The 24,519-nt window shown below is 33.9% G+C and overlaps 1 protein-coding gene across 30 annotated transcripts in view; it reads left to right on the top strand.

Moving 5' to 3' along the window:
- pcdh15a (protocadherin-related 15a) overlaps positions 1-24,519 on the top strand; it is a 759,862-nt gene that overhangs the window by 522,034 nt on the left and 213,309 nt on the right. For 25 of the 30 annotated variants that reach the window (XR_012388492.1, XR_012388488.1, XR_012388474.1 and 22 more), the window contains 4 exon segments: positions 9,013-9,121; positions 13,158-13,270; positions 18,386-18,592; positions 20,550-20,684. Coding sequence is in view for 3 of the 30 variants with exons in the window: in XM_017358710.4 (XP_017214199.1) it covers positions 9,013-9,121; positions 13,158-13,270; positions 18,386-18,592; positions 20,550-20,684 (564 nt within the window). In the remaining 27 variants the exon portion in view is untranslated. 30 annotated transcript variants of the gene reach the window in all.

Below are 24,519 nucleotides of genomic sequence, written 5' to 3'. Positions count from 1 at the left end.
GACACAACGACAAAGGTCCTGAAACTCTTTAGTTAAATGCATAGTTACACTACGTAACGTTATGATAAAGTGCAACCATTCAATGCCATCAAACTTCATCCATTAATATATTTAGAAAAACTGAAAAAAGCCATGTCAGGGTGTGTAGAAACTTTTTCCAGACCACTGACAGTAAAGCCTTTTTACTTGCTTTATTCATGTAGTCAAGTTTTGATCACATTGAGGCATTCGACATTTGCATATCAAAGATAAAGTTGGATTCTAGGGTTTATGATGGATTTACTTGCACTTTATTCTAATATATATATATATATATATATATATATATATATATATATATATATATATATATATATATATATATGAATATGTCAGTGTGTGGCATGGCTTGGTAAAAATAAAGCTGGGAAAATGTCTTAACTTGACTGAAACACTTCACCTGTGACCCACCTAAGGCTGGAAAAAGCACAGTCTGAAAAAAACTTGAGAGCTTGAGATCAGGGGATGTGCGTGAGACTGTGAACTATCAAGAAAGAAAGAAACTATGCACTGTATGCGCATTAATAATTCAGATTCACACAGCAAGCCTATGGACCATTCACTGACAGGCTGATGTATACTACTATTCAAAAAGTTGGAGATCTGTAGGATTTTCCTTTTGGATGTTTTTAAGAGAACTCTCTTATGCTCACTGTGGTTGCGTGTTTCATGATTGAAGAAATGGTAAAAAAAAAAAAACTGCAATTTTGTGAAACATTAAGGGAGTTGTTGAATTATTCATAGTTTTTGTTAATATATAATTTGCTGAAAACTGTATATTTTTAATAGACTACAGGAATAAGAGATTTGCTTATTTACCCAGGTGTGTATACAGTGTGTGTGCATGTGTGTGTGTCTGTGTGTGTGTGTTTTATTTTATTTTTATGTATGTTGCATTAATAAATAGTATTATAAATGTCTTTTCTATCATTGTTATTGAGTCTTTATAGTCTAAAAAGTGGAATGTCCTGGCTGTTCCAATTGGCGTTTCTGTGTAGAGTTGCATGTACTCCCCATGTTGGCATGGGTTTCCTCCTGATACTCCGGTTTCCTCCACAGTCCGAAGACATGTGCTATAGGTAAATTGAATAAGCTAAATTGGCTGTAGTGTGTAAGTGTGTGGGGGGGGGGGGGGTGTGAATGAGTGTATATAGTAGATGTTTCCCAGTACTGGGTAGAAGCTGGAAGGGCATCAGCTGTGTAAAACCTATGCCAGAATAGTTGTTGGTTCATTGCGCTGTGGCAACCCTTGATGGATAGGGGATTAAGCCAAAGAAAAATAAATGAATGAATGGATTTTTGGGGGGCTGAAACTGATACCCAGTGCTTAATTTGTGAATTGAGAGGTCCCGGAACAGATCGGGGTAAATGATCTGGCATGTTATCAGAGGATGTAGAGGTGTCACGCACGAAAAGAAAGTAAAATTGCAGCAGACAGGGGCAGGGCCGGAGTGGGACTCCTTTTCAGCCCTGGAGTTTCAAGCATTAGACAGGCCAACCTTCGTTCACGACTGACTATATTAAAATAAGGTCATTTCCAAACAACGGCAGTAGCTGGGAGTTTTTTTTTTTTCTCCATTATATAAGTTTTACTGAAAACAAATTTGTTTAATAAATTTAGAGCAGTCAACATATAGCACTGAGGTGCTTACAGCAACATAAGTTCCATTCCTGGCTCAAGGTCCTTTGCTCATCCTTCCCTTCTCTTTGCTCACCACAATGTTCTATCTATTAAATATTTAAAACACTGAAAAAATTATGCGTATTTCTAAAGGTGCTGTTGACTTGAAATTTTTACCAGATGTTGATAACCAAAGAAGTCTAAGTAGATTTTAAATGAAGTTATGTGTAATAAAATGAAATGACGCAGTAAAAAGGTATTGAACAAATGAAAGAAGGAAGGTGTAGAAAGGCAGTGAAAGCCCAGACAGCAGCTGAAATCTCTCAGTAGTTCTTCAGCAACCCTCTGTCCTTCATCAGTGTAAATGAATATTAGCTGCTTCAGTCCAACATCTGCATTGGCAGGATGATGAAGATGTAGTGGACATTTCAGCATACAATGATCCAAAACATAGGCAAGGAAGCTCTCAGATGCTTTTAGAGAAATAAAATGTAATTGTTGAATGGTCCAGCCTATCACCTGACTTGAATAGACGAGACCCACAGAACCATCAAGATTTTTACACTGTTGAAGTTTGAAAAGACTCATACCTGACAGTCGTCTTTAAGCTGCCTTATATATCATTGTATGTATATGTATATATGTATGTATGTGTGTGTGTGTGTATATATATATATATATATATATATGTGTATATATATATATATATATATATATATATATATATATATATATATATATATATATATATATATATATATATATATATGTATATATATATATATATATATATATATATATATATATGTATATATATATATATGTATGTATGTATGTATATATATATATATATATATATATATATATATATATATATATATATATATATATATATATATATATATATATTTATTTATATATATATATATATATATATATATATATTTATTTATTTATATATATATATATATATATATATATATATATATATATATATATATATATATATATATAGTGGTGCATCCCTAGGACACTTTGACCCCTTCACTGGACATTGTTTAGATCTTATACTGTGCAGCTTATAGCATCTGTGTCATTGTGTTGTTGTCAACCCTTAAATGTCACTCCTTTCATATTCTCCACCACATACGTTGCTCTTCTGACCCGTGCCTGGCTAAAGATGAGACTCATACAGCAGGGACAGGAAAGGTGAGAAAAGTTGGATTTAGAAGAGAAAAAGAAGCGGATGATGAAAGTTTGCTGGAACAGATTGAATGAGATCAGGGACATGGAGTAGAGACAAAACAGCATAAAAGCTCAAGGTTCATCACCCATCAAAGCCAAGACCTGATGATGGACAGACCTCTGAGGAGAGAGAAATCAAGAGTGTCCGGCATACACAGTTGAAGTCAAAATTGAAGTTTAAAATGATTTCCTGAGCCTTGTTTGATGGAGAACTGTTTTTTGTTTTTGGTTTTTTAATGGAAGGGCATTTACTGTGTAAAACATATGCTGGAAAAGGGGGTGGTTCATTACGCTGTGGCGACCTCTGAAATAGAGACTAAGCCCAAGTAAAATTCGTGAGTTTGCGTATGGTTTATTAGGATAGGAGTTAGGTTAGGCCAGAGTTTGATTTATTTTGGTGTAATTGTTTAAGACAAGGCGATGCAGTGGTGCAGAAGGTAGTGCTGTCGCCTCACAGCAAGAAGGTTGTTGGATCGCTGGTTCGAACCTCAGCTCAGTTGCCGTTTCTATGTGGAGTTTGCATGTTCTCCCTGCATTCGCGTGGGTTTCCTCCGGGTGCTCCGGTTTCCCCCACAGTCCAAAGACATGCGGTACAGGTGAATTGGGTAGGCTAAATTGTCCACAGTGTATGTGTGTGTGTGTGTTGATGTTTCCCAGAGATGGGTTGCGGCTGGAAGGGCATTTGCTGCGTAAAAACGTGCTGGATAAGTTGGCGGTTCATTCCGCTGTGGCGACCCCGGATTGGTAAAGGGACTAAGCTGACAAGAAAATGAATGAATGAATGATTGTTTAAGACAAATGAACGACAATATTAAAGAGAATCTGTTTTTGCTGGTTTGAGCTGCAAACTAGATTTGTTAGCAATATTGTCTGAATTAACGGAATTGTGAATGCTTGAATCCTTTTTTTTTTAAAAAAAAAAGGTAAAGGGTTTCTTTTAGGGGGTTAATAATTTTCACCCTGAATTTTTTTTTTTAATTAAAAACAGCTTTTATTCCAGTCAAACTAAAATAATTAAGACTTTTCCCAGAAGAAGAAAAACATATAACAGGAAATGCTGTGAAAATCTCCTTGGTCTGTTAAACAGCACTTGGGAAAATATTTGAAAAAGAATCGGAAATCGAATAATTTAGACGTCAACTGTATGGCTGATCTTTGCTTGTGTGGTAATTTATGCAAAAAATGTTTCCCAGTGCAGACGCTGTGCTCCCAAATGGCTTGCAGGTTCTGCACGGAATAAATGTGCTGCACATTTGCTTCATTTCAAGCCTTTTGACTTTCTCTTTTTGCACTCTTCAAGCTGCAGTTCTGCATTTTTACAGAGGCAGTGTCTCTTTGTCTTGTACTGCCATTTTCTGATAATCTCTCAAATTTACTAGGATTAGAGTGGGAGGGAAGACATTTCAGAAGTGATGTTTAGATTAGATGCAGTTGTTGGGGTATTACTGTACATCCTCCATTCATTCTGTTGATGTACTGCTACTCTCATGTCCAATGCATCTGCTTCTCTGCACTCCATTTGTAAGTGTGTGTAAAAACAGATGGACACTAGAAAGGTTCATCATTGTCTAGTGTCTGCACTTTCTGTCTCTTTCTCAGTGTAATGAATGATAAAATGTGTTTGTACTGATTTAAAATCAATATTTTTCATTTCTGTCTGAACGCTTGTTAATTGATCCGGTTGTTCATTCATTATTTATTTATTTATTCATTTATTTATTTTCGTTTTTCCTTTTGTTTTTCATTCTTTATTTTTATTTACTGTTGTTCATTCTTTTTCTGTCTTCAGTTTTTCTTTTTTTGATTATTTTTTATTCTTTCATTCTTTATTTTGAGCTTGTTTATTTTTATTTCATTCATTCGTTCTTGTTTGTTGGTTTTTTATTTTCTTCTTTATGTTTTTTACATTACAATTAATAGATATGCATTAATTCTTTCTTGGGCGATGCAGTGGCGCAGTAGGTAGTGCTGTCGCCCCACAACAAGAAGGTTTCTGGTTCGAGCCTGGGCTAGGTCAGTTGGCATTTCTGTGTGGAGTTTGCATGTTCTCCCTGCGTTCGCGTGGGTTTTCCTCCAGGTGCTCCAGTTTCCCCCACAGTCCAAAAACATGTGGTACAGGTGAATTGGGTAGGCTAAATTGTCTGTAGTGTATGAGTGCATGGATGTTTCCCAGAGATGGGTTGCAGCTTTCACTTTTTCTATGTCTGTTTTTCATTTATTTGTTTATTTTATTTTATTTTTATTTTTCATTATTTCATTCTTTATTCTTTCGTTTTTCTGTTTTTTATTTATTGATTTTGTTTGTTTTTTGTTGTTTGTTTGTTTGTTTATTTGTTTATTTCCAGTTTTTACATTCTTTTTCTATTTTCTTAGTTTTTCTTTCTTTTTTCTCTATTTTTTATTATTTTAATTTCTGATTCATTTTCTTTTATTTGTTTGTTTGTTTCCTGTTTGTCATTTTTTCCCTTTATTTGTTATTTATTTTTTTCATTATTTCATTTTTTATTCTTTCTTTCATTTTTATTTTTTGCTTTTTGTTTTACTTTCTTTTTTCTTTTTTGTTTCTAGTTTTTATTTATTTATTTGTTTGTTTGTTCATTTATTTTCAGCTTTCACTTTTTTTTCTTTCTTTCTTTCTTTCTTTCTTTCTTTCTTTCTTTCTTTCTTTCTTTCTTTCTTTCTTTCTTAATTTATTTATTTATTTATATTCCCTGTTATTCTTTTTTTAACTTTCCCCCCTTATTTTTATTTCTTTTTTTCATTCTTTCATTCTTTCTTTCTAACTTTTACATTTCTCTTTCTTTTTGTTTTTCTTTCTCTTACACTCCTCTTAAAAATAAGCTCATGTAATAACTACTGTTATCTGGCATGAAATGGTGTGTAATAATGTGATGCAGTGATGGTACTTAACAATCGAAAGTTGAAATATCCTTACGTTTTTAATTCAAAGATGTCATCCAGTTATTATTTAATTAAAAAAACGTCAAATTCATATGCTATATTCGCGAACATCCCCTTTACATGCTTCATAATGTGTTTCAGAGGCTATTTTTAACCCAACATTGGCCAGTATGAAGTGTGTAGTGCACAGAATGGAGTAAGCATAATTCCAGTGTTCCATTCCCAACATAGTTTCCCTCTCATTTCTTTGGCAGGAGTAGCGGTAATTAATGAGGTCACATATTTCACAATTAGAGCTGGGATATGGTTGGAGAGTCTTTTTTCCTGTCTCCAGGCTCAGATTAATCGGCCTAATGTCTGCTGGAGGGGGGATTATGGGTAGTTTTAAATGTCTCAGGTGGGCAAGAATTCTGATTTAGCGCGCTCACATACTTAACACCGAGCGGTTGTATTTACACTGCCATTTTAATGAAGCAGCCATCCCAAAGGAGAGGCCTCTTATTATCGTATCTGTTGGAGACTGTGTTTGTCTGCATGAAATGTACACTCATCTGTAGTGTGCACATTAATACAGTCAAGTGTCCCAAGAGTCGCGTTTAGCCCAGGGGAAAACGTACACTTCTGCTGTGGATGCTCTCTTTGAAAACTCGAGCCTTAATGGAGATCTCTGAATGTATTATTTATGCAGCAGCTTTGTTTCAAATGTTTCCAACATTTGTTCTTTTGGGGAGAGACTTTAAGTAGACCACTGCTGACATGCATAGCAAGCATGTGCTCTTAAATATAGAGCTTTTTTATTGGCATCTATTATTCCATGGAAACTTTTAATATCCATGGAAACTTTTTATTGAACATAAGTTTTTTTTTTTTTTTTAAGTGTCAAAAAGGATAATTATTCATTTATTCATTTTCTTTTCAGCTTAGTCCATTTAATAATCAGGGGTCACCACGGCGGAATGAACCTTCAACTTATCCAGTTTATGTTTTATGCCTCATTCAGACTAACTGCGACTTTGTAGCCGCCTGTTGCTCTGTGTGGTGACCTGCTGCAAATGCATATACAGGTATAAACAGCACAAATACAACTGGCCTCTGAGCGAGCTGAGAGAGGATCATGTGAGCTCTACTGGTGCTTCTATTGGCTGTTGCTCAAGAAAGTTGCTCTTCATTTGCTTTGACCTGAAGGATTCTCTACTTTGTATAGTTGCTCAACATGCCCACCTGGTCGCCCAAGGTCGCTGTCACTCGCGTAGATAAAGGTTGCCGGAAGTTGCCCGCTTTCTGTTGAAATGAGTGGTCATGTCGCTTATAGCGCATGTCTTTGGACCCAGAGGAAACCCACGCCAGCAAGGGGAGAACTTGCAAACTCCACACAGAAATGCCAACTGACCCAGCCGAGGCTCGAACCAGCGAACTTCTTGCTGTGATGCAACAGCACTATCCACTCTGCCACCGCGCTGCCCTATTGATAATTATTATTTTTTTATAATAGTTATTTTATTATTATTATTATTATTATTATAAGTAGTAGTAGTAGTATTAGTAGTATTTATTTATTGTATTTATTTTTATTTTTTCATAGTTCTTCTGTTCTCAAAATAGTTATTCTGTGGAAAAAACTTTGAAATGAAAGTTTTTTAAACCTGTTGAACCTAGTCATAAGGAAGCATTTATGATACCATGTTTATAGTATTTGTACCATTCATTTATTAATATTAAGTCATACAGCATTTATTTTTTGGTTAATGTTAGTTTTAAAATGAAAGCTATACATTAATAATACATGAATTAAATATTGACTTGCATATCAAGTACAGACATACAGGTAGTGCTTTCTTTTATTTATTAAAATTAGAGTTAAACAGTCTTGAATCTTGGATGTTAACTGCAATAATTAAAAAGAAAATAAAAACAACAATTAAAATGAATGAAATGTATTTACTTTCATATACTTACTTACTTCCAGGGCCATTCATATCAAAGTTGATTTTTAGCCGCACAAAATTGGTGTTTCGTTTTTATGAGGTGAGTTGTTAGCCCAACGCTCAACCCCCAACCTGGAGGACCAAGACATATAGTACATACATACACTACGGACAATTTAGCTTACCCAATTCACCTACAGCACATATTGTTGGACTGTGTGGGAAACCAGAGCACCTGGAGAAAACCCACCCCAACGTGCAAACTTCACACAGAAATGCCAACAGAAATGCCACCTCCTTGCTGATATATATATATATATATATATATATATATATATATATATATATATATATATATATATATATATATATATATATATATATATATATATATATATATACTTTTTTTTCTTTTATTTTCTTCTTTCTTTTATCACCTCGGCACCATCATGGTGAAACATCCTTTTGATGCATATATTTTTAATGTGCAGTGGTATACCAGTTTTCAACACAAGTTCATTTATTTCTATTTGTTCACATGCGACTAACAATAAGAAAATATGTTTTGTTTTTAATTAATGTTAATTTCAAAATAAAAATAAAAACATATGTTGGACTTATCATTTTATAATATGGTAAATTTAATTTGATTTAATCTTAACATTTCATTCTGCTGTGGTAACCCTCATACATCAGGGACTAAGCTGAAGAAATGTGAGTAAAAACAGATCTTTTAAAAAGGACTAAATGGATCTATGCCTCTTATGGCAGTTGAAGTGAAACTTCCCAATACCTAAACCCTACTAATACTACTAAAATAATTCTGCAAAATTGTTGCAAACAATTTATATGGGTTAATTTTAAACAAATTAAATGTAGTAATTTTCAATTTATTTATTTATTTATTTATTTATTTATTTATTTATATATATATATATATATATATATATATATATATATATATATATATATATATATATATATATATATATATATATATATATATATATATATATATATATTTTTTTTTTTTTTTTGATTAAATTCAGCCCAAATACATTGTTTACAACCACTTAACTTCAGGAATAATTTTTGAAAATGTATTTTTTCAGTGTATTAACTACAAATAAACAGCCAATTACTGGTTTACTGAGGTAAAATGCTTTTTTCTTGTGGGGTTATAACTTAAATTGTACATTAAAATAAAGTGTGACTGAACATTTTAATCTTTTAGTCAACTTCATTGTTTGATCATCTATACCTGTTTTTCCATATTTATAGAACAAGCTGAACCCTCTGAATGTGACGCCTCCCATCCGAGCCATAGACCAGGACAGAAACATTCAGCCGCCCTCAGATAGACCTGGAATCTTGTACTTCATACTGGTTGGTGGGTATTTAAATGAGGATTCAATTAAAGGGATAGTTCACCCAAAAAAGAAATTTACTCACTCTCAAGTGGTTACAAGTGGCTTTTTTTTTCTGTTGATCACAAAAGAAGATATGTTGAAGAAAGCTGAAAACCAGAAACTGACTTCAATAGTAGGAAAAACAAATACTATGGAAGTCAATGATAACAGGTTTTCAGCTTTCTTCAAAATTACTTCTTTTGTGTTCAACAGAAGAAAAAACAGGGTTGGAAACAAGTAAAGGGTGAGTAAATGATGACATAATTTTTAGTTTTAAGTGAGCCATCCCTTTAAATATCTCTTTCAACAAACAAACAACACGTTTGGAACGAACAAATGAATGAAAGAATTAGTGACACATTTGACACATGTGAAACTCAACTGAACAACACATTTGGAACAAACAAATAACACATTTGACTCATTTGAAACGAGCAAACAAATTACACGTTGGAGCAAACGAATGAATGACACCCTTGACACATTTGGAACTCGAATGAACAACACATTTAGAACAAACAAACAAATGACACATTTGACATTTGAAACGAACAAACAACACATTTCAAACATTTAGAAAGAACAAATGACACATTTGACACATTAGAAACAAACAAATAACACAGCTGACACATTTGGAAGGTTCAAATAAACAACACATTTGGAATGAACAAATGAACAACACATTTGGAACGAAGGAACAAATAACACATTTGACGAACGAACAAACAAACAACGCATTTGGAAGGTACAGCTGACTAATTTGCCACATTTGGAAGGAAGGAAGTAGGGAACGAACAACACAATTTGGAATGAACAAACGAATAACATATTTGACACATTTGGAATTAACGAACGACACATTTGGAATGAATGAACATACAAACAACATATTTGTAACGAACAAACAAATGACACATTTGGAACAAACAAACAAATTACACGTTGGAATAAAAGAATGAATGACACATTTGACACATTTGGAACGAACTAACAACATATTTGACACATTTGGAAGTAACAAACAACACATTTGACACATTTGGAACAAACAAACAACATGTTTGGAATGAACAAACAAATGAAACATTTGGAACAAACTAACGAACAACACATTTGGAACGAACAAAGACACATTTAAAACAAAGGAACAAATCACATATTTGACACATTTGAAAAAACAAACAACACATTTGAAACATTTGGAAGGTACAAATCGACTAATTTATTACATTTGGAAGGAAGGAAGGAAGGAAGGAAGGAAGAGTGAACGTACAACACATTTGGAATGAACAAACAAACGACACATTTGATACATTTGGAATGAACAAACAATGAGATAGTTGACGCATTTGACGCATTTGGAACAAAAGGACGAACAAACGAATGAAACAGTCGACACATCAAATGAATGACACATTTTAAAAACTGACAAACACATTACACATTTGACATTTGGAATGAACAAATGACATACTTGACACATTTGGAATAAACGAACAACATATTTGACATATTTGGAACAAATGAATGAACAAACAAATTAACGAACGACACATTTGACACTTTCGCATGTTTAAGAGACCATATTAAAATTCTCAGGATTTTTTTCTCATTTTTATAGTTTTAGAGTTTTATAGTTTGGGTAAACTATTTTTATTCTGCACTTTTGCTTTATTCTGTTTTATTCTGTGATTTTCCTTCAAATGTAAAATAAAACGATCAATTTTGTCAAAATTGTCAATTGCCTACATAATAGTAATTCTCCAAACTACAATCATTTTCTTAAACTTTGAAATATAGAAGACATATTATCAGACATATTATCAAATAAAACAAAGATTATAATTTTACTCAGATCTATACCTATTACATCCTGTGAATATTCTTTATTTCCCCATTTCTGTATGTAGCAGTTCTTTGAATATGTTTAACAGCTTTAAAAGGCATTTTTTGCTGTATATTTTAAAGTCAAGTCAAACTAAGTCATATTTATTTATATAGCACTTTATGCAATGCAGATTATTTTCAAAGCAGCTTTACAGGGGAAAAAATGCAGCTGCCAGCATCAATTAGGTGGCAAATGAGGAAGTGAACATGGCAGGAGCATCAGGCCAACTGGGGTGACAATAACTCAAAGTTTGGTGCCAGTTTGCCAGTGTCACAGAAGCATAGCCTTTGACCTATTTTGGTATCATGCCATCAAATCTGACAATGAGTGAAGCTGTTTGAGATGTGAGAAGCCTTTTTAAGAACTTTATGCCAACACAGTGTGCTGCACAACATGGTGTGATTAGATTTTTTACTGAAGCTTGAACAAACAGTTTAGGATGAACTTAAAACATTTCTAATAATTGTAAAAAATTAAGCTGAGTACTTTCTTTGGATTTCGCCTGTCGCGGTTTTTAGGACTTAACTACACTGTATTGCATTGGAATTGCTTTTATAAATTACAATTAACACAATTTGCCTTTATTGATATTTTAAATAGATTTTTGTATCATTGGTTTAGTTTCTTGAAAAATAAAAGAGGAACATTTTATTGCAATAAGCAATGTAACTGAATAGTATAATCAAATATAATACTGGATACTGGATATAAATGTCACTGTATAAATCAAATAAAGGTTAAACATTAGTAAAGTTTGCTAGTGTGGAAGGAATTAAAACAACATTCTGAAGCTGCAGCACGCATCAGAAACACGGCACATGTAGTAATCCATCTGTCAAAATGAATTGAATTTGACAGATTACAATATGTATGAGCACCTATCAGCACTTTTTCTGTTAATTTGAATATAAAATCTGAAACCAAGTTAATTCCGCAATAAAGCAGATCTACAGAAAACAATAGTGTCATCGTTCAGATTAAATTAGTTCACTCGCTAGAGCACCTTTAGAGGTCAGAGGAGTGAGGTTTACCTGCACAGCACTCACTAGCTGGCCTCTGCTATGAGGCAACAGTGCTAATCACTGAGCCACTGTGGTTATTTGTCAGTGGTCTTTTTAAAAATTTTTATTAATCTTTAAACTTTGCAACATGACTTCAAATAGCATGGTGTATGTAATATATGAGCAATATCACATGAGTAACAGTGTGATTTGGCTGTATATCTGCACTGGTGGGAGGCGTGCGTTGACACAAGGCCGCAGGCCGAGTGTCTTAGTGCCCCCACCAGTGCCGATATACAGCCATACCGCACTCCTACGAGTGTGATATTGCGTTTATACAACAGTTTGACAGCATAATTGTGTATAAAAAACAAAATCAAACAAGGACAGTCTTAAAAACCCTTTTGTATGAGGAACTACTTTCTTCCGCGTTGGACTCAAATCATACGCTGACAGTTCAACAGCTGAGCAAGCATCTTTTAAACTTTAGATCTTTAGTGTCTGCTTTTTGCTGGCTGTATGTGGGCGGAATAATACACAAAGGGTAAAGGGGCTCTACATTTGCTTATATTACTTAAACATATCACGGCTATCAGCCAATCAGATTTGAGAACCAGACAGAACTGTTGTATAAAATGTTAGAAAGTCTAGTATATAATAAAGTGAATGGCACGGTGGCTCAGTGGCTAGCACTGTCGCTTCACAGCAAGAAGGTCGCTGGTTCTAGTCCTAGCTGGCCTAGTTGGCATTTCTGTGTGGAGTTTGCATGTTCTCCCTGTGTTTGTGTTGGTTTTCTCCAGATGCTCAGGTTTCCTCCACAGTCTAAACACATGCGCTGTAAGCGACTTGAATAACCTAACTTGGCCATAGTGTATGAGTGCGAGAGTGTATGGGTGTTTCCCAGTAATGGGTTGCTGCTGGAAGGGCATCCGCTGCATAAAACATATGCAGGAATAGTTGGCGATTCATTCCACTGTGGTGACCCCTGATTAGTAAAGGGACTAAGCCGAAGGAAGATGAATAAATGAATGAATGAATGAATATAGTAAGGTATAGTGCACATTGTGTATAATAAGGAATAACAGCGCAATTTTGGTCTCTCTCTGTGTCTTTAATGTGTTTTAGGCACACCTTCTACGTACCCAGAGTTCTTCACTCTGAACAGGAGCACGGCTGAGCTGCGGCTGCTGAAGTCTGTGGACAGAGAGCTTTACCAGCGCTTCTCTCTCGTCATTAAGGTCATTATATCATCATCATCACGCTATCTACTGTATGGCTGTGAAGATGAGTGATACTCATGCTCACCGTTATTTGAGCGTCTGTAAGAGTCTCATCATTTTTAAAATGCAGTCAGCTGATGTTTTACAGCCGGAATAACATCTAGTTTTTCTGGAAATGGTCTCTTTATATTGCATCAGTAGTAAAAGCAATTGCGCACTCTATTTATATGGAAACACTATCGGTATAGTTCTGGTAACCTATGGTAGGCGGGCAGCGTTTCAAAACATCATTTATGGCTGTCCTGACACAAAGGCTGTTATGAAAGGTATGCTGTATGATTCTTGTAAGCTTATTGCAGCATCGCATATATACTTTAGTGAGGAATGCAGTTCCACTGTGCGCTGCGACAAGCTCACAAAGAAAATAAAATGTTTGATCTTCATACTTTAGACTTCGCTCATAAGCCAAATATTAGATGAAGATGTTTATAAGGTACACTGATGTTTAAAGGTTTGGGGGCTAGGAGGAAGATGATGGCTATCATTATTATGATTATTATGATTATTATGATTATTATTATGATTATCATTGATAATAATGAAACAATTACTTTTACTATTTTATTATTTAATAATAATAATAATAATGTTATATTATTATTATTTTTATTATTATTATTATTATTATTATTATTATTATTATTATTATTATTGTTGTTGTTGTTGTTGTTGTTTATTGTTTTTTATTATTTTTACAAATGTTATTATTATTGTTATTATTATTATTATTATTATTATTATTATTATTATTATTATTATTATTAGGGAAGGATGCATTAAATGGATTCAGATTGTTAAGTAGTTTATAAATTTATGAGGATTTCTAGCTGTAATTGATTTCTGAAGGTTCATGTGAGAAAAGGAGTAATACATTCTGCTTTGCCAACATTTTATATAATAAAAAAGAAACCAGGTATTTAAATTGTACTATTTCATAGTAACACTTTTTTTTCTGAAATTCCATTAAACTCTGTTTACTACATTAAGTTAATGTGAAAATATGAATAGAATAGAATAGAATAGAATAGAATACAATACAATACAATACAATACAATAACAACACTAACATAAAATTGGTTAAGGCTGTGTATGGTTATTCATTCATTCATTCATTTTTTTTTTGTCTCAGTCTCTTTATTAATCTGGGGTCGCCACAGCAGAATGAACCGCCAACTTATCCAGAATATGTTTTATGCAGCAGATGCCCTTCCAGCTGCAACCCATCTCTGGGAAAAATCCATACACACTCATTCACACTCATACACTACGAACAGTTTTAGTCTACCCAATTCACATGTATCGCATGTCTTTGGACTTGTGGGGGAAACCGGAGCACCCAGAGGAAACCCACGCGAACGCAGGGAGAACATACAAACTCCACACAGAATCGCCAACTGACCCAGCCGAGGCTCGAACCAGCGACCTTCTTGCTGTGAAGCGACAGCACTACCTACGGTGCCACCGTGTCACCCTGTATGGTTATTACAAATAGCAAATGAATGTCTAAATGAATGTACGAAGGAACAAACAAATAAATGAATTAATGAATGAACAGACACAACAAAGAATAATAAATAAATATAAATACATAAATATATCAATATATCAATGATTATAAAATAATTAGTTTGCTGCATCTTCATTCAAATAAATTCAGCCCTAATGAGCATAAGTGAATTATTCAAAATAAATAATAAACAAAAAAACACAATCGCCTCACAGCAAGAAGGTCGCTGGTTGGAGTCTAGACTGGGTCAATTGGCATTTCTGTGTGGAGTTTGCATGTTCTACCTGTGTTCGTGTGGGTTTCCTCCGGGTGCTTTGGTTTCCCCTACAGTCCAAAGACCATAGTCCATTATCCATAGTGTATGTGTGTGAAGGTAGGAGTGTATGGGTTGCAGCTGGAAGGGCATCCGCTGCGTAAAACATATGTTGGGTAAGTTGTCCGTTCATTCCGCTGTGGGGACCCCTGACTAATAAAGGGACTTAGCCGAAAAGAAAATGAATAAATAAATGGATATATATATATATATATATATATATATATATATATATATATATATATATATATATATATATATATATATATATATATATATATATATATATATATATATATTTTTTTTTTTTTTTTTTTTTTTTTTTTACTTTTTGCACTTGTCATTAATCATGTCATTATTTCAGCACTAATTAAAATGATCAATCAGTCAAATATCCAATATGAGCTACATGTGAAAAACACTGACTCTAATCCACCCAGTCTCTGTCTATACAGAGCATTCCAAATTGCTTTAGATTGCATTTTCATCGGGATGCTGCCTTTGTAGGTGGCAGACAGCGAGGCCACTCACCAGCATTTGAAACAGAGCTTTGTATATTTAATTACATGAAACATGCCGTGTCGTCTAATTGAACGGAGCTGGAATAGAGCGAGGAAAGGAGTTGCTGTGAAATTATACTGCTCTATCGTAGATTTGTGTGGAACAACAGTGTACCAGCGGGGGTAATTCAAATGTTTCCTCCGCGAAACCATGCATGACTGTGTTTGTTGTTATGATTTTGTCATTTCATAATAACAATGCTATTCTCGGTTTGCTTCAATTGTGATGAAATTGGGGACCAAATAACAGAGAGAACATTGCCGCTGTCAGACTGTCAGATGTGTGTGTTCCTGTTCCAGACATGTGCGAGTTGATGGGCTGCAATGGCTTCTTCATGAAAGTGATGATATGTCGAGCTTATAATGGGAATGAAACTATTGAGGGAGATTTTTCTGCTCACATCTCTTTAATAAACAAAGATCAGATTCGAGCCATTTTTGGTTCATGAATTTTGGGCGTTTTTTGAACGGTTGGACGTTAATTAGAAATCAGTGGAGATTAATTAAAATCCTTTTGATTTTGGACAGTTTTTGAATGGTTGCACTTTAATTTGAAGTCAGTAGAGATTAATTAATGTCCTTTGAGTGAGATTTATTTAAAACATATCCATCTTTTAAAAAATATGTTTTTTATTTATTTAATTTTACTTTGCAGACTGCACATTTGACTGGCTGAAACAGTCTAAAGTCGGGGTCTCAAACTCTTTTTTAACATTCAAACACAGGATAAAAGTGGAAACCTGTTGTAATTGATGCATCTTAGGACAACAGACATGATGTTTCTATTTTAAGCATTGCCTGTCACCAGTGCTAATGCAATCAGCACTTTTTTTGCACGCTGTAAAACCCAGAAAGTTATGGTAACTTAAACCATTCGAGGAAAACGATTGCAACAAACCATTTAAGTTCAAAAACTAATCCTAATGGGTACTGTCAACTTAATCCATTTGAGTAAATGAAGCCATTTGAGCACAGTAAAACGCAGTAAATGAAGAGAACTCAAACCATTTAAGGAAACCGATTACTACAAACCATTTGAGTTACAAAAACTAATTAATATAAGTACTGTGAACTTACTCCATTTAGGTTGAAGTAATGAGGTATTTAATTACCTCCAACAATGAGTTCAAAACTCTTTTCAAATGAATAGAATTAACTTTCAGTAATTTTTGAGTTCACTACACTCATTTCATTTGATAAAGCTGACTGTTTGGTTTTACAGTGCATCACACAGCTGCTGAAATACATCTGTGGATGTTGTTTTTTCATAGCCATTAGACACACACTCAGTGATTCTTCCACAGAGTATATGCAGTCAAAACTCTTGGTTTTTGTTTCTTGTTGTACATATTGAAGGGGTAGTTTAAACTGCTATGATAATAATACAAATAATAGACATAATAATAGTAATTATTGCTGTGAGGTGGGTTGTTTGGGGCATAAATAGCCTGCGGGTTGGCAGTTTGAGACCCCTGAGCTAAGCTGAAAAAGCACTCAGGATTGGAGGTAATTTAGAAATTAAGAAATAAATTAATGAATGAACAGACACAACAAAGAAAATAGGTTAAAAAACAAATAAATAAAAATAAATACATAAATATATCAATGATTATATATATATATATATATATATATATATATATATATATATATTTCTCAACTTTTATTTACATCTGAACAAAAGATGGCATGTTCAAAATTATTCATACTCTTCTCAATGATCAATAGAAAAGGCTTAATGGCTATTACAGCAACCAAACACTTCCTATAATTGCTGAATTTTATAATTAATTTCCACTTTTTTGGCCCATTTATCTTTCAAGAATTCACAGTTAACTGATGATTGATAATAAAGCTTCTTTGGCAGGCTCTCATGGCACAGAGCCATTCTTCAAGATGAAGTTAAAATGTATAGAAGCCTTTAATAATTTTTAGTGAGTTAATAATCATTTGATTGGTGAATCAATCGTGAACTGATGTGGGACCAGCTGTGAACAATCATAAGCATGTGATCCTCTTGAAATGAGTTTAAAAATAAACTTAACTTCGCTTATGAGCTCCAACTTTTTTATGTTTGTGGTTCTCCTTGTCATCATCCTGATCTTGAGCTCCCTTCACAGATTCTCAATTGGATTCAAGTCTGGACTCTGGCTGGGCCACTGCAAAACATCAATGTTTTTGTCTGCTAACCGTTGCTTCACCACTTTTGCTGTGTGTTTTGGGTCGTTGTCATGCTGAAATGTCCACTGGTTCCTAAGGCCATGATATTGTTGATCATTTTAATGTATAGCCTCTTTTTTGTGTATTTATTTATTTATTTATTTATTCATTTATTTATTCATGTATTTATTTAATTTTTTTTTACCACATCTTAACACATTTTTTACCATTTTTACCAATATCTTTTCTACGATTACCATGTTTTTCCCAACTAGATTATAAAGAAAGTAAGTTTTGTTTTGTATTTTGGGTTGAAATGTACCATAGTAATATTTGATTTATCATGGTGTATCTGTCTATATACTTCTATGATAATGACCTACATCATGCATGCATGTTTTCAATTTTTTTCCAGAATTATTTTCTGAAAATGAATCACGGTACCATAACTCCTAGAAATAATGCCTAAATAATATACAATGTGCTTCATTTTAGATCATTTCAGCATGACTGTGTGTTTGTTTGTGAACAGGCAGAGCAGGATAATGGTCATCCTCTTCCTGCGTACTCGAAGCTGGAGATCGAAATTCTGGACGAGAACAACCAGGCGCCGTATTTCCAGCAGTCTTCGTACCGGGGCTTCGTCAGTGAATCCTCTTCTGTCGGCACCACCATCTCAGCCAGCGCCAACCTCACGGCCCCGCTGGCCATCATAGCTCTGGACAACGACATTGAAGAGGTGAGATATTCAAATGTACAAAAATAAAAATCTTATTTCATAATTCATAATGTATGCAGCTGCGCTGCTGGAATGCAGACATGCATAAAGTCACAGATGGTTTCAGTCTCTCCATATGTTTTATATTGTAGCTGCTGCCAGGGGCCACACCAGTAGGTACCAGAGTGACGTGTGCCCTTTTGTCCTTTTTCTCTTTGTCATTTTTCTTCTCTTTTTTTTTTTACTATTTAAAAACATAAAAAATCTTGAGTTTGCAATTCTACTATTTTTCCTCTGCTTCTCCACTTGAGGATTTATGAAAGGCCATGAACAGATTTAAATATCTATTTGTTTTATAATCAATATTTTGGATGGTACATTTTTTTTTCTTTTCTTTGTTTTTATTTCACTGTTAAAATATTTTAAAAAGCTTTTTTTTTTTAAACTTTCTATCTTGAGTTTGCATATTTCAATTCATTTTTTTTTATCTGCTTCTCCGTTTAAAGATTTTAAGAAGTCTGTGAACAGATTTAAATATTTATTTGTTTTATAATTAATATCTTGGACCATTTTTTTTCTTCTTTTTTTGGTTGTATCATTTTTTTTAATTCTGCTTCTCCACTTGAACATTTAAGATTAAATTAATATTAGTCCATGCATTAACTAACAATTATGAATAAATTTTGTTACAGTATTTATTAATCTTCATTAAAATACGTTAAGGGTCTTTAAATGAAATAACATTAGTTCAAGTTAACTAGCTGTGCATTAACTACAGTAATGTTAACAAGCACAACTTTGGATTTTAATAATGCATCAATAGAGGTTGTAATATGATTAATAAACGCGTAAAACGATTAAACATACTTAGTTATTGATACACATTAAAGTGTTACCCTGCTTATTAATAGTCAGGTATTAGCAGAGATGTATAAAGTACTAGAGACCCAGACTTAAGTAAAAGTACAAGTGCTCTATCAAAAAAGGGACTTGAGAAGAAGTTGAAGTGCTCTTTAAGCACCATACTTAAGTGGAAGTACTAAAGTATTCAACATTTTTTGTACTTAAGTATAGCAAGTAGTTTATTTCAAAATTTACTACTTAAGTACTGAAAGGAAAAGTACAGGTATTGTGCAATGTAGTTATTAAAGAAAGCAGTCAAAAGACATCATATTGCTTTGTTTATTTCAAATATCTTTTTTAGGGGGTGATTAAGCAAAATGAAAACATGGCTTACGATACTGGTACGAACCACAGATCTGACCGATAATAACAGCTTTAACGCAAACATTTCAAAGTTGTGTGTCACAAAAACACTCCATAATCCACTCAAAACACTATTAAAACCCATTTTCGGATCACAAATTATCGGTTTTAAACGCTGTACACGGAAGTTCTAAACATTCTACCCGAAGACGCAGGTGATTATGGCCCCCTCCATGCTCCATGCAGTAGCCAAGAAAAAGGTCTATGATTATAATGAGTAGGGCTAAGAACCTACACTGGTCTCACAGTTTGGTTCGGTTACGATTATCACGATTCTAAAGGCTCATACACTTAGGGTGCCCCCAGAGACATTATCAAGGGCCCGTGCAACCTACTGTACATCAATACAGCCTTAGTACTTAAGTACAGTAGTGAAGTAGGTCTACTTCATTACTATACATCTCTGGGTTTTTGTTGGGTTTAGGTATTGGGTAGTATTAGGGATGTAGACTAAGATCATACTTTATAAGTGCTAATAAACAGCTAAAGTTCTAATAATAGGCAGGTAAAATCATAATAGTTACAGTAAAAGTGGGAATTGGTACTTAAGGTGTTACCCAAAAACACGTTTTCCTTCTTTTTCATGAGTGTTTGCAGTGTGTGCATGAATTTGTTTTGGACTGTGTGTCATGGTCTTTTTATTGAATAGTAATGCTCCATTTGACCTGCTATCTTTTTTTGTTATCTTTTTTGCTATATTTGTTTTGTGAAGACTAAAGACCCTCAGCTGAAGATCACTCTGAATGAATACACCTCCATCTTCACCATCACTACTAGCGGCATCACACGATTCCTGACCCTGCTGAAACCAGTGGACCGAGAGATACAGACCAACTACACATTAACGGTACCACACACACACACACACACACACACACACACACACACACACACACACACACACACACACACACACACACACACACACACACACAGCTACATTTAGTCTATCTACACATATAGGTTCAATTTTGAATTATTTTATTCATGTGTTAAATGACAGTAATATACATATTTTTGTTAATAAGTAATAATATTATTTAGATATAATATGAGATTAGATTTGAACTAAATCAAAGAAAAATGTTGTGAAAATAAAATAAACATTTTTGTTAATTAATTTAATTTCAGACAATATCAGAAAGTGATAAAAACTGCTTAAAACAATGAAATTCATCATTCTTTTTTGTTTTAAACAACAATTGCATGCAATTTAAACATGTTTTAACAAGTTTAAACAAGTTTTAACAAGGAAAAAGCAAGCATATCTCATCACGAAGTGTTTTTACAATATAACCTGCACACCTAATGTTTACATTCGTAACATTTATATTATTTGCTAATTAATAACCTCATGTGGAACTCTAAATCTGAGAGATCCCCACTAAATCAATCGGTCCGAGATCACCCAAATGAGGTGGCCTTGGCTCGATTGAAATGAACTCTGGAGTGAATCGATTGTTGTGAGAAAGCAAAACGATCCGAGCCCGGCTATATCATATAATATGTGTATTATATCATATAATATATATGTGTATTATGGATATGTAATAGGCATATATGGCTATAAGAAGAGAGAATTATAAGTAGGGCGGGATGTCATTCCTACCGGTAAATGTGCGGTTCATGTTAAATACGAAAGCGAAAGCTTGCTGAAATATTACAGAGAGCTGTTTATCAGTTAGGAACATTAACCGAACTGCAGTGTAGCCAAGGGCTATGCATGAGAAAGTCTTACCTCTGATTTATATCTGATGAAGAGGTCTGTGGGTGTCACCATTCAAAATTAAAGCGTAGCTTTCCGCTTATAATGTCTTATTGCTCATCCCCATAATTAAAATAAGGTCGCATAACAGCTGAGCTGGACTGCAAAATAAACCATGAAACTACGACTAATGTAAGGAGAGTTTACTCACACATGACTTGTTTTAGCTCTTTTGGTCCGTTTAGAAACATTTCCTTGTGAGAGCGAACCGCACCAAGAACAAAGAGCAACATTGTAACAATTTTAATACCTGTTTCGGAACAACTGAATCGATTCACAGGTGTGAAAGCACCCTGAGTCTCATTTTGGAGTCTGCTGCTGTCCACTAGAGGTCACATTTCAGTCACGGACGCATACTTTCAGAGCTTTTCTGAATGAATGAATGAATTATGCGGTTTTCAACCCGGGCTCATTGTGGAAACGTAGCCCCGCAGACGTTTCTGCGGACCGCGATTTACGTCCCGGGAGGTACGTATTCGAGCAATTTTTGTTTGAGAGGCTGCTGTGCGCGCTTTTTCGTGTCTCGGGCGCCTCTCGGGAGCGCGTGCCGTTCGCGCCCGCGCCGTTCTCGTGCGATAAGCCGCCGGATCGGCCGACTCGGCCGCCACACCGCCCCGCAGCGTTCGCTCGAAAAAACTAAACGCGGCCTTGCGTACCTCCGGCCACGTAAATCGCGGTCTTCAGAAACGTCCGCGGGGCTACGTTTCCAGAATGAGCTTGGGTTGGCGGTTTTCCACCAAGGCAACCCAGGATCCTTAAATGTAATTGGCTACACTGGCAGTGGGCAGGTTAAAATGACCAAAACACAGCACGGTAAACTCATTTTCAAAGCAGAATATCTGACTTCGGCATTGTTTTTCAGATAAACAAGTATGTTCACTTAGCATGTGTCTTAAATATCTGCATACATATTATAGTTTTTTTTTTTTGCTTTAGAAAACTTACATACTGTACAGCACCTTTAATTATTATAAGACAATGAGTTTGCTCTAGTTTTTTAAGTAAAGTCAGCTAATTGTTTTTAACAGTGTATGATATGTAACATTCAGTTAATCGATCAATCTCATCGCACAATATCTGAAATGCTGTTTCAATCATTCTGAACTTTTTAAAAGTAAAGTAACTAATGGCTTTTTACAGCGTACACATTATTATTATGTTAGTGATGTTTAATATTTATAGTATTTTAGTTTTTAATTGCATAAAAACAATTCAATTAAAATGAATTTAAGTTAATTAATATGAGTCTATTACACATATTTGCCTTTACATGTTAAAGTGGTCCCTGTCTCTCAAGTCCTCACTCTCATTGAAAATGAATGGCCGGTCGCTTTAGTTCAGTCTTCTGTCCCCTTGAGATTATTTACTGCTCTTGTAAGACCCAGTGTGCGTCAGCATCTGCTCTGTTGGACTCCTCCAGCATGAGGAGCTTCTCATTTATTAACAACAGGGAATGTTCTTACTTGAAGATGAATATTTCTGTCTTGAACATCAAGTTCACAGCATGTTGAGAGTTCACTGTGATGAAGAAAACAAACGGACTGAAGCGATGCTGTTTGTTCAGGATGTGAAGTGTCTCTTCAGGACTCTCTCCATCGATTGGATCTATTGATCTGAGATTTGGACTCAAGTGTTTCTGATCTTTCCAGAATCCCTGATCTCCAAGGAGCAGTTAAAAGACAGATGGATCAAAGGAGGAACATTTGAGCACTGGTTTTTGATCATTGTCTAATCGGAGAGGCAGGGTTGGTTTCATAGGGTGTTCTCTGTCTTTGATTTCAGAGATAATAGGGATAGATGACCAAAATATCATGTTATTTTATTATTGTTTGAATGTGAATGATTTTATTTTATTTTTTATTTTATTTATTTTATTTTATTTTATTTATAGAATATACAGATTATTATAAAAAATAGTGAATGTTTGATCATTGTCTTATTGGACAGGCAGGGTTTATTTCACAGGCCGTTTGCTGTCTTTGTATTCAGAGATGACATTAGGAATAGATAGCATGACCAAAATATCAATATGTCCTTTTATTATTATTTTAATAGCAATATTAAATTAAATTAAATTAAATTAAATTTAATTTAATTTAATTTAATTTAATTTAATTTAATTTAATTTAATTTAATTTAATTTAATTTAATTTAATTTAAAATTTAATTTACAGATTATTATAAAAAAACATAATGAATGTTTGATCATTGTAAAATCAGGCAGGCAGGGTTTGTTTTACAGGCTGTTTGCTGTCTGAAATAAATAAAAACCTACATTTATATTAAATTTAAATCTATATGTTATTATATACATTTTAACTGTGTGTGTGTGTTTTGCATTAAGAATATATTGTGCATAATTAATTTCAGTCATAGTTGTCTATATTTTAGGCATATTTGTCTTTTATTGGAGCCAAGACATTTTTAGGAGCGACTTTATAACATTAGATGTGCCACTTTGCTTGCTGCTGATTGGTTCAGCTATGGTTTGTGATTTCATATGCCAAATAAAACCTGTTTAAGAGCAGGGTAACTTAAATGACCCTTTTTAAGAAAACAAACTAAAATCAAACTTAAGAGATATTTTGAGTTCACCCAAAATAGTTCTTTGCTGGATTTCCCTCAACATTATTTAACATAGAAACCTTCTTTATTATTTTTTTAATAATTTATACGTATGGTTATATTTTTACATGCCTATTTTGTAAAAAAAAAAAAATTCTTACTGTACATATGACAGTGAACACGTGGAATATTTTGTCATAATTTTTTCCTTACTTGCTTCAAATCTGTTTGAGATTCTTTCTGCTGTTGAACATGTAAGATTATATTCTGAAGAATGCTGGAAACCTGTTACCTTTGACTTTTGTAGTCTTCGTTTTTTCTCACTCTGAAAGTCAATGGTTACCGGTTTTCA

The sequence above is a fragment of the Danio rerio genome, chromosome 13 (assembly GCF_049306965.1).
Source record: "Danio rerio strain Tuebingen ecotype United States chromosome 13, GRCz12tu, whole genome shotgun sequence".
Classification (NCBI taxonomy): Eukaryota; Metazoa; Chordata; class Actinopteri; order Cypriniformes; family Danionidae; genus Danio; species Danio rerio.
Note: the sequence above shows the minus strand (reverse complement) of the source record. Positions and strands in the feature narration are given on the sequence as shown.